Source organism: Aquarana catesbeiana, linkage group LG01 (genome assembly GCF_042186555.1).
Source record: "Aquarana catesbeiana isolate 2022-GZ linkage group LG01, ASM4218655v1, whole genome shotgun sequence".
In the NCBI taxonomy this organism is placed as follows: Eukaryota; Metazoa; Chordata; class Amphibia; order Anura; family Ranidae; genus Aquarana; species Aquarana catesbeiana.
This window is the reverse complement of record NC_133324.1, coordinates 751,889,206-751,907,471: the sequence shown is the minus strand read 5'-3', so window position 1 is coordinate 751,907,471 and position 18,266 is coordinate 751,889,206. Positions and strand designations below refer to the sequence as shown.

Below are 18,266 nucleotides of genomic sequence, written 5' to 3'. Positions count from 1 at the left end.
AAATCATGTGATAATCACAAATAAAATAAATATCATGAAGGGCATTCTCACCCTGTGCCTAAAACAGGTTATACTAGTAAAGCCCTATTAATTGTGTTAATTGCAACTTGTGTCTCAACCTGCAATGTGAAAATGAATGTGCTTAGTGTAGTGGTGAATATTCTCACCTGATCATCGATTACTGCCAAATTTCATCCTAAACAATTCATCCCAACTCCTATATCATAAACGTGCATGCAGGAATTAATTGTATCCAAATTATTAGTGAACATGAATAAATGCATTTAACACATTCTATTACAGAAAAGAAAAATTTGGTGAAAAAAAGTGTGAAAAAATTAATAATTAGTTCAGTCTTCAGTGGCGCAAAAATGGCAAAGTTTCAAGTGACTCGTGCCTATATAGCAGTTTAGGTGGCCTAGGAGGTCGGGAGGGTTCCACTAGGAGACGGCTCCAGGAGAAAGAGACAGAAGGTCTCGGAGTCTAATGCCACGTACACATGGTCGGACTTTCTGACAGGAAATGCTGGTTGTGAGCTTATTGTCGGAAAGTCCGACCGTGTATATGCTCCATCGAACATTTGCTGTCGGACTTTCTGCCGAACAAATGTTTGCTAGCAAATTTTCTCAAATTTTCCGCCAACAAAATGTTGTTTCGGAAAGTCCAATCGTGTGTACACAAATCCATGCACAAAAGTTTACGCATGCTCGGAATCAAGTACGAGACGGAAGCGCTCGCTCTTGTAACACTAGCGTTCGTAATGGAGATAGCACATTCGTCACGCGGCATATTTTGAAATCTCTCAATGCAGTGCATTCTCTTCTTCTTTATAATGCTAGAATAATGAAGTTGCTTTGCTGCTGATATTCACAAAGAGTTCTGACAACTGGATTTTTTATTATTTCTCATGATCTCCAGAATAATCTTTTTTTTTTTTTTTTCGTGATCTCCGTAATAATATATTTTTTTTCTTTTTTTCTATTGATCTTAATATATATATATATATATATATATATATATATATATATATATATATATATATATATATATATATATATATATATATATATAATTTTTTTTTTTTTTTCTCAAGATCTCCAGAATAATCTTTTTTTTTTATTTTAATTTTTTCTCGTGATCTCCATAATAATAGTTTTTTCTTTATTTTTTTTTTTTTTCTCAAGATCTCCATATATTTTTTTTTTTCTCAAGATCTCCAGAATAATCTTTTTTTTTTTTCTAGTGCTCTCCATAATATTTTTTGTCATTTTGTGTGTCAACCCCATTATTATCTTGTATTTTTTAACCTCAAAGAGATACTACTATGTTGGTGTCCCTTGTTAATTTGACATTGTATTTTTTTAAATGTACCTGCCTACTCACAAATTGTCCTTTTTGAAGTAAAACACATAGCTAAGTATTTGTCAAATCAAAAATTATAAATGTAATACGGGTAATAACAAAATAAAGAAAAAGGCAACGCTGGAGAAACAGTTGGAATTGGTGAAGCCTTTGTATTCCAGGGCAGACATCAATTATTTGACAGGCAAAATTGGTAACCTGAGGAGTCCATTTAATAGGGAGCACAATATGGTCCAGGACTCCAAGAGATCAGGAGCAGAAGCAGATGACATATATGTCCCAAGGCTGTGGTCTTACAACAGCTTGCGTCTTTTGCCAGACCACACCAAACCCAGGCCATCACTCTCAACACTTCCTTCCACTCTTCCTTCCATGTTGCTGTGGTGGGATGGGTGGCTGTGGTGTTGCTGGAGGTGGTGGAGGAGTAGTATGGTCCAACTCACACAGGTGCCTTTTATTTGTGAGTTCGCCCCTCATCCCCTTGTTTAGGGCCATAAGAATGATCTCCTCACAGATAAGGCGTTGGCCCACCTCCAAGCGTTCCAGTTTACTCGCTGTCACACGACTCGTGGACACCAGGGGTCGTTGTAAGTACCACAGTAGCCTGGTGAATTAAAGCAGTCACTGACTCCTCCAGGTTCCTCGCCTTCCTGGTCCTTTTGGTTGGAGGCTGGAGGGGAGGAACCTGGGATTCCGTCAGGCTGCTTTCCATGGCCACCTCCTGGCTGAGACTTTCCTGTGTATGAAAATGGTACATAGTTTTAGTTTTTTGGTCATCAATCACACACAATTGTGAGCTCATGACAGTTGCAAATTGAATGTTAACAAATAGAAAAGACTATCATTCTGACCCCAGCATTTTTCATTCTTGTCCCAAACATTTTTGGCTACTATTGTCTATTGATATGTAAACCACTTTGTTAAATCAGAAATTAGTGATCAATAATAGCATCTAGTTAACATCATTAAATTTTTCACAAGGAATATGTTGAACACTGCTATACCTGGCTCAAGCTGGGCTCCTCCACATCTTCCTGAGTGGAAGGCCCAGGTTGGACTTCAGAAGCCTCAGCTGATGTGGAAGGAAGTGTAGATAGTGATGGCCTGGGTTCACTCTGGTCTGACAAAAAACGCAGTCTGTCGTAGTACCAGAGCCTGGGTACATATATGTCATCTGCTGCTGCTCCTGAATCCTGGACCTTTGTGTGCTCCCTATTATATGTGCTCCTCAGGCTACCAATTTTGGCCTTCAAATAGTTGATGTCGGCGTTTACGATCCTCCATCCTCCACTCACAGATGGTACGTACGACGCACACGTGTTATGCTTTATATACACTGCGCATGCGTGGAACTCTGCCCCTGTCCTTCTTTCTAGTGTATTCCCTGCCTCTTCTCTTTCGGGGCAGTGGAAGTGCACATGGCGGAGGTGCGTGCAGAGAGCAGCAAAGACGAGGAAAGGCCGGAGCAAGGCAGTTCCAGATCTAGGACGAAATATAAGGCTTCAAATATGTCCTTTGTAGAGATGGTGGAGATGGTGGACATCTTGAAGAGGGCAGACTATGATGGGAAGTATGGAACGTACAGCAACCCTAATGTGAGAAAGGCCAAGATCATGACTAAAGTTGTGAGAAGTCTGCACAGGAATTTTGGAGTCTGACGATCCAAGGAGCAATTGAGGAAACGCTGGTCAGACCTGAAATTGAGGGAGCTCAAGAAAGTGATTCAAAAAAGTAAGTATTTGTCATGTGTTCCTATTATTATTATTACTTTAGTGCTGCTCCATGTGCTTTTCTTTACTGTTGTACAGTTTAATATGCCAAGTTTGAGGTTTGTGGGCACAGTAATCGTTCGTATTAAACATCGTTCGTTCGACCACTAATACAATGTTTTTGGCAGATGCAGGTTAACTACAATTTGTTCATGCCTATTTGTATTAAAATAGGTTTATTACATTGTTGTCTAGATGTGTTTGTAACTATAATGAAATGCAAACTTGATTCAGTGTAAGGAGAGGACACTCAGCAGCTGTTTACACATCTGGATGCAGAAGCAGTAGTGTGGGACACCATAACAACCTTTTTATGGTGTCGCACACAGGTTCTCCAGTGGTTACTAGGGGTCTCTCCATGTGTGAAACTTGCACAAAATAGGTAAGTATTCCAGCTTTTGAAAGGGAAAAAATCATGTCTTCAGCTTGGAACTCTGCCAAAACGGACAATTTGACGATACTTCCAAGCAATGTTTCATATTCCTATTTCTCGCCTCAAATATCTGTCTGCTAAGTATACCTTTTTTGTATTCACATAGGGGAAAAAAGAATAGGGACATTTAAGGACACCAGGAACCCCACATCTCCTGAAGAAGGGGAACAGCTCAGCACACAATCTGATGATGTGGATTCCGAGGTTCAGGAAGTGGTGAGTGAAGTGGTGGAAATGGTGACTACAGGTCAGTGTCTGAGACCACAGCTTCAGGTAATAGATGTATGCCTGCATATTTATAATACATGGTGGTTTTTTTTTTTTTTTTTTTTTTTTTTTTTTTAGGTGATGTGGATGTTGTGGAAGAAACTCACTTCAACAAGTGCACAAGCCCTCATCAGTGAGATAATGGTGTGCAATCGGGATTTAGAAAAGGTCAAGCAAAACATCAATGATGTTCAAAAAATACTGACCAACATCATTGATGTTTTAGCCAAAATCTAAAACCAACAAAAAATGTAAATGTTGTTATTGTTTTTCGTGTTTTAAAAGTTTTAAAGTAATTGCAAAGCCAAATTTTGAAGATGCACACAGTGTGTCAACATGTGCTATCTGCCATCATGGGATATCAATGTACGCGTTTTGTGGGTGCAACCCCTTCCTTGCAACTTAAGTAGGTGAGAGGAATGGGTTGCATCCCCGAAACACGCCCATTGATCACCCATGATGGGATCTAGCACATGTTGACACACTGTGGCTTTTTTCAAAAAAAGCCAAACCACTTTGCACTACAACTGCAATGCAAGTGCACTTGTAGGGCAAAGTGGATTGTCCTTTCTAAAATAAGGCCCAGTGTGTCAACATGTGCTAGCTCACATCATGGGGGATCAATGGACGTGTTTCGGGGGTGCAACCCCTTCCTCTCACCTACTTTAGTTGCGAGGAAGGGGTTGCACCCACAAAACGCGTACATTGATATCCCATGATGGCAGACAGAACATGTTGACACACTGTGTGTTTTGTGGCTTTATCAAAATAGATGTAGGGAAAATACACACATTTTAGGCATGAGATCATGATGGAAATCCATTTTGAGCCCCAATTTGTGTGCATCTTCAAATTTTGGCTTTTACAGGGGTGAGATCACTCCATCTGATGAAGGCTAAATCAACACAGTTTTGACATACTAATGTATCATGTGGCCTTCACTTTATCAAAGTTGAACTTTGTAAGTTCCTGAGTTGGGGGTGTGGATGTTATGTTTTTAAACATGCCTCTTTAGCCACAAAAAAGGCTATATCTACTATCAAACATACATGTTATACACCAAAGATGTTGGTTTGTTTAAAAACCCTTTTATAACACACATGTGAATGTGCTTGGAGTAAAATGTTTTATACTTAACAATGTGTGACTTCTTTCAACGCTCAATACCAGTTTTTTTAGTAAGTTGGTGTAGTTACAGTGACAATAGGGTTTAGTTACTAAAGGCAAATCCACTTTGCACAAGTGCACTTTCAAGTGCACTTGCAGTGCACCTGTAGTGCAAAGTGGATTTTTTTTTTTTTTTTTTAATTTCTTTTTATTTCAGTTTTTTAACAAACAGTACATAAACACTTGGTTGCATACAGGTCATCTGTACCACGACAGTATTATAAATGTAGCGATTTGTGAGATTACCCAAACATAACATAGCTTAAAGTTCCTGAATCTGTCCTCTTCTAGATGTGTTATACAGATAAATCCAACAACTGTTAGGGGCCTAAAATAACAAATTTGTGGACTGCATTGGGAGCATCTCATTTAGTCATCAAAACCTGGTTCCTATTCGAGCTATTTATCACTGTGCAATGTTCATTATTTTCAACCATTTGCTCCAGACATTGTCAAATTTCAAGGGGCATCCTCTATTTGCGTATGTATCTTTGTATAGCGGAAGGCTGCTGTTGACTAGGCCTTTCCACTGTTTACTGGGAGGGTTGGGTTTTTTCCACTGCATTGCAATATTTTTCCTAGCATAAAATAATAGTAGCCCAATCATAGTGCGTTTGGCTATTGATGGAACAACATTTTCTATTAATCCTAGTATACATATTTCCATTGACAATGGTAAGTTGGTGGAAGCGGCCTTGTTCGTTAGATTAAGCACCTCCTTCCAGTACTGTTGAACCCCCGGACAGTGCCAGAAAATGTGTGAAAAGTCTCCTGGTGAGACTCCACATCTCCAACAATCTGAGGTATGGTTAGGGTTCATCATATGTAACCTGTGCGGGGTAAAATACGCCCGATGCACAATTTTGAATTGTACTAATTTGTCACGTATGGACACCAGTGATCTGAAAGGAAAGTCCCAGACATCATCCCAGTCATCGTTGTCCAACTCTGGGATGTCGCGCTGCCAACGGGACCAGAGCCCATCCAGAGGTGGTAAAGATACAAAGATCAGATGCGCGTAAAGGCGTGATGTAGGTTTCTCAGCGCAGCCAGACCTAAGCATCTTCTCCAGCTCGGATTGAATCAGGATGCAAGAAGAGTGCGGAAATTGGGCCGAGAATGCATGTGCTAGTTGGAAATAACGGAACTGATAATGTTTCGGTAAATTATATAGTGAAGAGAGCTGGGAGAATGAGAGCAGAGATGACTGTGATACAACTTGTGAGACCAATTTAATCCCGTAGTTGGTCCATGCTCGGGGATCTGTGAGTTTGTTGATATGTGGTAAATATGGGTTTAGCCATAAAGGGGCATTAGGAGAAATTTCTGATTGTTTATGTTTACCGATAGTTAGACCCATGCGCCAAGCTCGCAAGGTAGTAAGCATGGAGGGGGTTAGTGGGTGTGCGGCGCGTGGGCCCCTATATATTAAAAATTGAAGGGTTTCCCAGGAACCTACCACCGTAGCCTCCAATGCTGAAGCTGCATTGGTTTTGTCGGGATTTAACCACCAAACCACCGTTACCAACTGAGTGGCCAGAAAATATTTGTAACAGTCTGGGAATGCTATGCCACCCTGAGACGTTGGCCTCATCAGGGTCGACAGTTTATATCTAGGTGGGGCGGGACCCCATAGAAAATCTGAGAATTTTTGGTTAAGTTTGGTGAAAAATGATTTGGGAATCCACTGCGGAGAGTGACGGAAAAGGTAAGTAAATTTGGGAATAATTTTCATCTTGATGAGATTGACTCTACCCCAAACTGATAGGGGCAGATTGCTCCATGCTTTAAGTTTAGCTTTCATGTCTACTACCACCGGATCAAGATTTTGTTTGAGGAAATCTTGTGCCTGGGCAGAGACCTGGACCCCCAGGTATGTGAACGTGTCGACCCATTGTAGCGGACTATCAGGGGGGGAAGTGGTTTTTGCCGCCTGATCTATTGGGAATAATGTAGATTTGGACCAGTTGACCCGGAGGCCCGTTACCTCCGAGAACGTGTTTAGGACTGACAAAGCACCCTGTAATGATGGGCCGGCATCACCCAGAAAGAGGACCATATCATCCGCGTACAGGGCTACCCTCTCCTTCAGCAAGCCAATACGGAGCCCCTTAATATGGGGCGAAGTACGTAAGGCCTCGGCAACTGGCTCAATGGCAATAGCAAATAAGGCCGGGGAGAGAGGGCAGCCCTGCCTGGTTCCCCTGGACAGTCTGAAGGGAGATGACAACCTAGAGCCCAGGCGTATCGATGAAGTGGGACATTTATACATAATTTGCAACCATGAGATAAATTTTAGTGGGAAGCCCATCCTACGCAGTGTCTCCCACAAAAAGGGCCATTCAACTGTATCAAAAGCCTTCTCTATATCAAGCAAGGCTATGGTCCTTGTCCCGGAATTAAGGTGCTGAGCGTGAATATTAGTGAAGAGTCTTCTAAGATTAACATCCGTGGACCTCTTGGGCATGAATCCTGTCTGGTCAGGATCTATCACCGAGGGCAGTAGGGGGTATAGGCGGGAAGCTAACAGTTTGGTTAGAATTTTAATTTTAAGATCATTATTTAATAAGGCAATTGGTCTATAGGATGCACACAGTTCTGGGTCCTTGGGGGCTTTATGTATTAGGGTCAGGTAAGCCTGGTGCATTGATGGGGGCAGATCTCCTTTGGATAAACAAACAGTGTACTATTGGGCCAATATGGGTGCCAAAAATTCACTGTGAGTGCGGTAAAAATCTATTGGTAATCCATCCGGTCCTGGAGCCTTACCGGTGGGAAAGGACCGGATGACATTTAGAACTTCTAACGGCGTGAACGGTTGGACTAGCGATTCCCTCTCCTTGTCCGAGAGCCAACCAAGTGCCAGAGGATCCAAAAGATCTTGCAATGTCTCAGGCTGAAAATCGGAAGGGAGAGTGGAGGTATATAGCTTGTCATAGAAGGCCTTAAACATATCTAATATTTCAGACTGGGATGTCACTGTGTCTCCATCTGTGGAACGCAGACTAGAGACTACTGTGAGGGGGTGTTCATGTTGGCCCGCATGGCCAAGAAGCGCCCATTTTTGTCCCCCTGCTCAAAAAAACGTTGTCTCCCTTTATGCATGTCTAGCCTTGTGACCTCTGATAGATGTAGATTTAAAGTGTGCTGGGCTGCATTTAGCGAGTCAAATTGGGTCGGTGTGGGGTCAGCGCTGTATATCGCGGCATGGTCAACCACTGACTGCTGTAGTGCCTGAGTTTGTTGGCCCTGCTGTTTCTTGATACTAGCTATGATGGAGATATATTGCCCTCTCGTATAGGCCTTAAAGGCGTCCCACACCACTTGTGGGGATGAAGAGCTCTCATTATGGTCCCAAAACTCTGCCAGTCTGGGTGGGATAATGTCTGCTACCTCAGGGTGGGAAATCCACTGTGCTCCCAGTCTCCATAAAGCTGCGTCGCGGTATGCAGGAGAACGGAGCTCTATAACCAATGGGCTATGGTCGGATAACCCACTAGGTAAGTATGTAGCCTCCACCACATCCGCCAACAATGAGGGGTTGGAGAAAGCTAGATCAATTCTTGAGGCTGTCTTATGGGAGGCTGAGAAGCATGAATATGCCCTAGCAGCGGGGTGTCTCCATCTCCATATTTCCTCTAGCCCCATGGCCTGAGCCCAGGTAAGTAAATCAGTACTGTGATTCTTAGGGGGGGCAGGTCTGTCCAGATCTGGGGAGATGATAGCATTAAAGTCTCCAATTATTAATAATTTCCCTGGGCAGAATGGAGCAGCTTTTTCTAGAATCTTATACAATATGTCTGATGAAAAAGGTGGGGGCACATAGACATTAATAATAATGTATCTTTGAGACCAGTGTGTAAACACCACTATAGCAAATTTTCCCTGGGGGTCCGTGCAAACCTCCTCAATTATACATGGGAATTTCTTAGATATTAATATTGAGACCCCCCTTGCATATGAGGAGTACGTGGCGTGTATGGACCTCTGTATCCAGGGTTTTTTCAGGGTCAGAACTTTGCTGCCTGTGAGGTGAGTTTCTTGGAGAAGAATAAGATGAGGGGAGTGCAGTTTCAGATATCTGGTCAACAGTGCTCGTTTGAATTTGGAATTTAGACCCCTAACATTCCACGAGAGGACAGTAAACGTCTCAGTTAGGGAGGTAGCCATGTGAATTTAGAAAACAGTATCAAAATGGAGAAGTGTACCGGGCGTGTTGAGGGGCAACTCACAGGCAGCAGAATCACTGAGCCATACCATCGTGTATCAGCAATGATTAACCACTGCAGCAACCTTATACAACCTAAAATTAAAAACAACAAACTTAAACATAATAAACCCAAGCACTGAGTGCTTATCCTACTAGTTCCCATCTCCTCGCTGAAAAGAATAAAAGAAAAAACTGGGGAGGAGAGTTGGGAATAGTTTTACCCAAAAACCAACTAGTAACTAAAGATAAACCCCTATATGGGGATATCACGTTATTATCCCACTCTACACCTTATTGGGGACCAGTCTGTGTCCTTTCGCTGTATGCAGGGTCCCATATAGGTGGCTGTTAGTAACTTGATCACCCACTTGTGGGGTAAGGGATCGCCTCCAAGTGGGGAGCAAAGTGGAGGGGATAGCAGGGGGTGGTGAAACTGTTGACTCGTAGGGCTCCTGCGGTCTTTAACTGTATCGTGCGCTCATCAAGAGGTGAGCAGTCCTGCTCTCTATATAATGCTCATAGTCTCACACAGGGTGTACCGTAAAGCCATGAAACTGTAAGGAGAAAGGCAAATGGGGCAGAAAAAAAATATAGAAGTGAGGGGACTGCTGGTAGTTCTTTTATACTCCGGTTCAGTGTCATCGTATGTTAATTGGATAGCATAAATTTGCCATGCAGCAAATGGTGTGACACAGAAAAATAAAATATACGTATAAAAGTTTGAAAAAGAAAAGAGGGGAGAAAAAAAAATGAAAGCTTAAACCTGTAGCAGTGAAAAAACCCCTCAAAGTCTCAGTACCTGTGGACACAAAGCTGCAGATTAGCCACGACCGTCCAGCCATGAGAGTGCTGCCTCAGGATCCAGGAAAAAATGTGCTCGTTCCCCATCTGTCACACGAAGCTTGCTAGGGTATAGTAGACTGAATTTCAATCCCTTTTCTCTTAGGCGACGTCTTGCCTCTGTAAACGATCTTCGTCTTTGCTGTATCTCCGGGGAGTAGTCGGGAAAAAGCATTATTTTGGCATTATTGAAGCGTAGATCCTGTTGTTCTCTGGCTGCTGCAAGTAACTTGTCACGGTCTCTGTAGTTCAGAAGTCTGAGGAGAAAGGGTCTCGGAGGGGCTCCAGGAACCGGGGGAGTGGGGGGGACCCTGTGTGCCCTCTCCACTACATATGTGGGAGGCATGGCAGGAATATTCAACAGGGACAGAAGGAAGGATTCTGCAAACTCTGCTGGCTTGGAGCCCTCTGCACGCTCAGGGAGGCCTATGACCCGGATATTATTCCTCCTCAGTCTGTTTTCTGTGTCAATGGATTTTTCTTGCAGGGCTTTTACCTGTAGTTGCAAAGCCCGAAGGTCCCGGGAGTCAGCTCTGGTATCATCTTCAAGCTGAGAGATGCGGCCTTCTGCCTCCGCGAACCGGGACCTAAATTTATCCATGTCATGTCTTATCAGGCTGACGTCAGTCACTAGATGATCTATCTTAACCATGACAGAATCATTTCCTGCTTTTATGGCCGCCAGTAGCTCCGCATGAGATGCTGCCTGGGCTGCTGATAACTCAGACAGGGTTTGAGTCTGAGTCTGTGTGCCGGCCGACATGGTAGGGATATGGGGCTTCGTGGGCAAGATGGCGGCCGAAGAGGAGCGTGTACAGGCCGCAGATGATGAACGGGTCTTACCCGGTGACGGCGGAGCGGTCCGCTTGGTGCCGTAAGTCCTCTTGGACCCCAGGATGCCGGATTAGAGCGAAAAAAGTGAGTTTTTAGAGCTAGGATTAGCTGACAGGATCAGTGTGAGAGCGGAGCTCAGCCTCAGCACGTCTTCTCCTCTTCACATCCGGCCACGCCCCCTCAGTGCAAAGTGGATTTGCCTTTTGTAAATAACCCCCACTGTGCTCTAAAATTTGCCCCAATCAGGCCATTTTAGGGACTCCAAGCAATTAATTCATAGAGTTGAAAGGGATGATTATTTTTAGCATTAATGCATTACGTACATTAACAACAAAAACATTGTGTGTGTGTAGCAGACCCACAGCACAACATAATAGTTAGCTGAAGAAGAGATTGTCACCTCATGTATCAAATAAGTTACGTTTGCACTATTGCCTGATTATTGGCCAAAGCATGCACCTGACCTGCATGCTTTGGCCAATAACAGCGTGCTCTGCTGAGAGAACCATAATTGGCCAAAGGGTACCTTTGGCCAATCATGGCTCAAGTGGACTAAGTCCATGCCCCACACTATATAAGGCTGCTTACATATCGGTCGTGTATAGTGTGTGACTGTGGACAGAAATAGATTGAGCTAGATTAGGCAGGCAGGTTAGTTAGTGGCAGTGTATTTAATATACAGTATCTCACATAAGTGAGTACACCCCTCACATTTTTGTAAATATTTTATCATATCTTTTCATGTGACAAGACTGAAGAATTTACACTTTGCTGCAATGTAAAGTTTACAGCTTGCATAACTCAAAAAAATAACTCAACACACAGCCATTAATGTCTAAACCGCTGGCAACAAAAGTGAGTACACCCCTAAGTAAAAATGTCCAAATTGGGCACAATTAGCCATTTTCCCTCCCCGGTGTCATGTCACTCATTAGTGTTACAAGGTCCCAGGTGTGAATGGGGAGCAGGTGTGTTAAATTTGGTGTTATCGATCTCACTCTCTCATACTGGTCACTGGAAGTTCAATATGGCACCTAATGGCAAAGAACTCTCTGAGGATCTGAAAAAAAGAATTGTTGCTCTACAGAAAGATGGCCTAGGCTATAAGAAGATTTCCAAGACCCTGAAACTGAGCTGCAGCACGGTGTCCAAGACCATGGAGCGGTTTAACAGGACATATTCCACTCTGAATAGGCTTTGCCATAGTCGACCAAAGAAGTTGAGTGCACGTGCTCAGCATCATATCCAGAGGTTGTCTTTGGGAAATAGATATGTGAGTGCTGGCCAGCATTGCTGCAGAGGTTGAAGGGGTAGGGAGTCAGCCTGTCAGTGCTCAGACCATACGCCGCACACTGCATCAAATTGGTCTGCATGGCTGTCGTCCCAGAAGGAAGCTACTTCTAAAGATAATGCACAAGAAAGCCCGCAAACAGTTTGCTGAAGACAAGCAGACTAAGGACATGGATTACTGGAACCATGTCCTGTGGTCTGATGAGACCAAGATAAACGTATTTGGTTTAGATGGTGTCAAGAATGTGTGGCGGCAACCAGGTGAGGAGTACAAAGACAAGTGTGTCTTGCCTACAGTCAAGCATGGTGGTGGGAGTGTCATGGTCTAGGGCTGCATGAGTGCTGCCGGCATTGGGGAGCTACAGTTCATTGAGGGAACCATGAATGCCAACATGTACTGTAACATACTGAAGCAGAGCATGATCCCCTCCCTTCGGAGACTGGGCCGCAGGGCAGTATTCCAACATGATAACGACCGCAAACACACATCCAAGACGACCACTGCCTTGCTAAAGAAGCTGAGGGTAAAGGTGATGGACTGGCCAAGTGTCACATACCAGGTATGAGGCCGAGGTGCTGAGAGGGCTCCCCTTGCAGCTAAGTGCAGTGCACGCCTGGGAGTAGTACAGGGAGTGCAGTGCCCAAAGAAGCACGGTTTGCCAGTTGCTGTGGTTTGATGCACTGATCACCGGAAGGTTGCTGGAACAAGCAAGATGCACTGTAGGGCAGGTGTATTTGTGGAGTACCAGGCAAACTTGGCACATGGTCAATCCGGAAACAGAACTAGGAGCCAGGCCAGGGGTCATGCACGGTAAATCAGTCAATGTGAGATTCAGGTAGCAGAACTGGAACAAGCCGGGGTCATACACAGAGAGACAGGTTGCAGCAGAGTCAGTGACACTTGGCCAGTCCATCACCTTTACCCTCAGTGACACTTGGCCAGTCCATCACCTTTAGCCTCAGCTTCTTTAGCAAGGCAGTGGTCATCTTGGATGTGTGTTTGGGGTCTGGAACAAGCAAGATGCACTGTAGGACAGGTGTACTTGCAGAGTACCAGGCGAACTTGGCAGATGGTCAATCCAGAAACAGAACCAGGAGCCAGGCCGGGGATCATGCACGGTAAAGCAGTCGATGTGAGATTCAGGTAGCAGAACTGGAACAAGTCGGGGTCATACACGGTGAGACAGGTTGCAGTAGAGTCGGTGAGCCAAGCCGAGATCAACACAGTGGAGCAGACAAGAGCAGGGTCAGTAGTACAAGCCAGAGGTCAAACCAGGAGATCAGGATAAGAGGTTAAGCAAGCTGGGTCGGTAACAGGAGTATAAAGATCAGGATACACAGGAGCACAGGAACACAGGGGAGCTGACGATAATCCAGCAATGCACAGGTCTCAGCAGCAGGTTTACATAGACCAGGAGGAGCCATCGCGCATTTTTTAAAAATGTTTTTAAAGAACAAATTTCTTCATCAGTTTAGGCCAATATATATTCTCCTACATATTTTTGGTAAAAAAAAATCGCAATAAGTGTATATTGATTGGTTTGCACAAAAGTTATAGCATCTATAAACTATGGGCAAGATTTTTGGCATTTTTATTATTATTTATTTTTTTACTAGTAATGGCTGTGATCGGCGATTTTTAGCAGGACTGTGACATTGCGGCGGACGGATCGGACACTTTTGACACATTTTTGGGACCATTGACATTTAAACAGCGATCAGTGCTATAGAAATGCACTGGTTACTGTGTAAATGTCAATGCAGGGAAGGGGTTAACACTAGGGGGCGATCAAGGGGTTAAATGTGTTCCCTAGGTGTGTTTCTAACTGTGAGGGCTGACTAGAGGAGGAGCCAGATCGCTGTTCCTACTTGGGAACAGATGATCTGTATCTCCTCCCCTGACAGAACCGGGATTTGTGTGTTTACACACACAAATCCTCGTGCTGGCTCTTGTGCCCGCCGTGCAGCAGGCACACCTGCTATGGTTCTTAAAGGGGACAACGTACCCATATGGGGGTTTCGTGGGAACGTGCCACTTTGCCGACGTATATCGGCATGAGCCAGTCGGCAAGTGGTTAAAGATGGATGGACATCGCGGGACCCTTTTTTTTTTAATAAAGGAATTGTCAAAAACTGTGTCCTGTCGTTTTTTTTACACTTTTTTTGGTGAATGGGTAGGGGTTCAATGTACCCCTACCTATTCACATGGGGGGGCGAGATCTGGTGGCTCTCTAGTTAGAGGGGGCTTCCAGATGCCGATAAGCTCCCCCACCCGCAGACCCACACAACCACCAGGCAAGGGTTGTGGGGAGGATGCCCTTGTCCCCATCAACGTGCTTTTGGACCCCAAAGCACCCTCCCCATGTTGAGGGCAAGCGGTCTGGTATGGTTCAGGAGGGGGGCGCTCGCTCCTCCCCCCCTTTCCTGGCCTGCCATGGCTGCTTGCTCGGCTAAGAGTCTGGTATGGATTTTGGGGGGGACCCCCACGCCATTTGTTTTTACATTTTGGCATGGAGTTCCCCTTAATATTCATACCAGAAGTCCCTGGTTAAGGGGAACTCCATGCCAAAATGTAAAAACAAATGGCTTGGGGATCCCCCCCAAAATCCATACCAGACCCTTAGCCAAGCAAGCAGCCATGGCAGGCCAGGAAAGGGGGTTTTTTTAATCTATATTGCCGGGAGCCAACAATACATTACAGCCGCAAGCTATTTTTACTTGATTTTTTTCCTTTAGAAATGTAATTTTGCTGTGGTACTGTAATAAACATCATAAAGATGCTCTACTTTACAGGCAGAATAAGGGGACCCCGGGCACCATATTTAAAAGAATATTTTATTTTATTTTTATTGTTTCACTTTAAGCATTATGAAAATCACTGCTCCTGAAAAAACTGTTGTTTTTTTAAATTTTTGTTACATTAATACATGTCCCCTGGGGCAGTACCCGGGTTCCCCATACACTTTTATGGCAATAACTTGCATATAAGAATTTAAAATGAACACTTTTGATTTTTCATGTTCGTGTCCCATAGACTTTAACGGTGTTCACACAAACTTTTTATCTGTTCGCATGTTCTTTCTTTATTTGAATGGAAAAAGTGAGTTAACCATACTGATCGGTACAGATAACTGCGATATAGTTTATGAATGAGCAGGAGCCTCTGTCTTTTTTATTCATCTTCAGTGTAGCTGTGGCTACAGAGAAAGGAACTGAAGAATCTGTGTACTAAATTAATTTCTCTGTCTCAAAGGTGAGATTCAGGGGTCTGTTTAGACCCTTGGTATCTCACCAAAGTCCCTCCAACAGCGTTGTAAAAAAAAAAAAAAAGTAAAAAATAATTAAAATTTAAGAAAAATTATAACAAATAATTATTTTTTAAAAATCGTTAAAAAAAAAATTGTAAAAATAATGGGCTAATTTTACACGAGTTCTCTGTCCCATACAGTGTGAATGAGCTGTTTGCTGGTGCGGTGGGAGCCGTCTGTAACACACAGTAGGTGATAGTGGCGGGGGGAAACACACAGTAGGTGATAGTGGCGGGGGAAACACACAGTAGGTGATAGTGGCGGGGGAAACACACAGTAGGTGATAGTGGCGGGGGGAAACACACAGTAGGTGATAGTGGCGGGGGGAAACACACAGTAGGTGATAGTGGCGGGGGGGGGGGGACACAGTAGGTGATAGTGGGGGGGGGGACACACAGTAGGTGTTAATGGCGGGGGGGACACAGTAGGTATTAGTGACACGGGGGGACACGCACAGTAGGCGATAGTGGCGGGGGGGACATACTGTAGGTGATAGTGGCAGGGGGACACACACAGTAGCTGATAGTGGGGGGGGGGGGGACACACAGTAGGTGATAGTAGGGGGGGACACACAGTAGATGATAGTGGCGTGGGGGGACACACAGTAGGTGATAGTGGCGCGGGGGGAGGACATACTGTAGGTGATAGTGGCAGGGACACACACACAATAGGTGATAGTGGCGGGGGGGACACACAGTAGGTGATAGTGGCGGGGGACACACAGTAGGTGATAGTGGCAGGGGGGGGGGGGGGGGGGGGGACTGTATGGGCTGGATCAGCCCTTCCTTCTCTGAGCTGGCTACTCAGCTGTCGGCTTTTTGCAGCTCTCATCTCTCTCCACAGTTAACCAGCTGTTGTGGATCTGCTCGTCAGTCCCGCCTACTTAAAGATCTCCAGCTCACTTCATTCTTGCCTTTGCCTTGGTCACATCACAAGAAACCATCTCCTGCGTTCCTGTTTAAGACTGGCTTTGCTGACATCCCTTCTGACTCCTTTTCCTGCTTGCTGTTCCTCTACTTGGATCCCTGACTTCTGGCCTGGCTGATTACCCGATGTGGTTACTGAACTCTGTCTTGGCTGACTACCCGATCTGGTTACTGGACTCTGGCTATGCTTTGACTACGCTTACTCTATTTACCTTTTTATTTTTATCAATAAACAAGTGTGATTTTACTGTACTTCTGTCTCGGTCTGGTTCATGGTTTCTGACAGGGACACACAGTAGGTGATAGTGACAGGCAGGGGGGGGGGGGGGAACACACAGTAGGTGATAGTGGCGGGGGGGAAACACACAGTAGGTGATAGTGGCGGGGGGGAAACACACAGTAGGTGATAGTGGCGGGGGGGAAACACACAGTAGGTGATAGTGGCGGGGGGGGAAACACACAGTAGGTGATAGTGGCGGGGGGGAACACACAGTAGGTGATAGTGGCGGGGGGGAAACACACAGTAGGTGATAGTGGCGGGGGGAAACACACAGTAGGTGATAGTGGCGGGGGGGAAACACACAGTAGGTGATAGTGGCGGGGGGGAAACACACAGTAGGTGATTGGGCGGGGGGGAAACACACAGTAGCTGATAGTGGCGGGGGGGGGGGAAACACACAGTAGCTGATAGTGGTGGGGGGGAACACTGTAGGTGATAGTGGCGGGGGGGCACACTGTAGGTGATAGTGGCAGGGTTGGAATACACAGTAGGTGATAGTGTCAGGGGGAAACACAAAGTAGGTGATAGTAGCGGGGGGGGGGGGGGGGGGACAACACACAGTAGGTGATAGTGGTGGGGGGGAACAACACACAGTAGGTGATAATGGCGGGAGGGAAACAAACACACAGTAGGTGATAGTGGCGGAGGGGGAACAACACCACAGTAGGTGATAGTGGCGGGGGGGCACACTGTAGGTGATAGTGGTGGGGGGGAACAACACACAGTAGGTGATAGTGGCGGAGGGGGAACAACACACAGTAGGTGATAGTGGAGGGGGGGGAACAATACACAGTAGGTGATAGTGGCGGGGGGGGGGGGGGACAACACACAATAGGTGATAGTGGCGGGGGGGAGGGAACAAACACCACAGTAGGTGATAGTGGCAGGGGGGAAACAACACACAGTAGGTGATAGTGGCGGGGGGGAACAACACACAATAGGTGATAGTGGCGGGGGGGGAACAACACACAATAGGTGATAGTGGCGGGGGGGGAACAACACACAATAGGTGATAGTGGCGGGGGGAACAACACACAGTAGCTGATAGTGGCGGGGGGAACAACACACAGTAGCTGATAGTGGCGGGGGGGGGGGAAACACACAGTAGCTGATAGTGGCGGGGGGGGGAAACACACAGTAGCTGATAGTGGCGGGGGGGAAACACACATTAGCTGATAGTGGCGGGGGGAAAACACACAGTAGCTGATAGTGGCGGGGGGGAAACACACAGTAGCTGATAGTGGCGGGAGGAAATACACAGTAGCTGATAGTGGCGGGAGGAAACACACAGTAGCTGATAGTGGCGGGGGGGTAAACACACAGTAGCTGATAGTGGCGGGGGGGGGAAACACACAGTAGCTGATAGTGGTGGGGGGGAACACTGTAGGTGATAGTGGCGGGGGGGGCACACTGTAGGTGATAGTGGCAGGGTTGGAATACACAGTAGGTGATAGTGGCGGGGGGAAACACACTGTAGGTGATAATGGCGGGGGGGAAACACAAAGTAGGTGATAGTAGCGGGGGGGGGGGACAACACACAGTAAGTGATAGTGGTGGGGGGGAACAACACACAGTAGGTG

At 45.5% G+C, this 18,266-nt stretch overlaps 1 protein-coding gene across 1 annotated transcript in view; it reads left to right on the top strand.

Moving 5' to 3' along the window:
• Nucleotides 1-10,839: 10,839 nt before the first annotated feature.
• LOC141127683 (folliculin-interacting protein 2-like) overlaps nt 10,840-18,266 on the top strand; it is a 19,029-nt gene continuing 11,602 nt past the window's right edge. The window contains exon 1 of the mRNA XM_073614399.1: nt 10,840-10,917. Within this exon, the coding sequence (XP_073470500.1) occupies nt 10,840-10,917 (78 nt within the window). The remainder of the gene's footprint in view (nt 10,918-18,266) is intronic.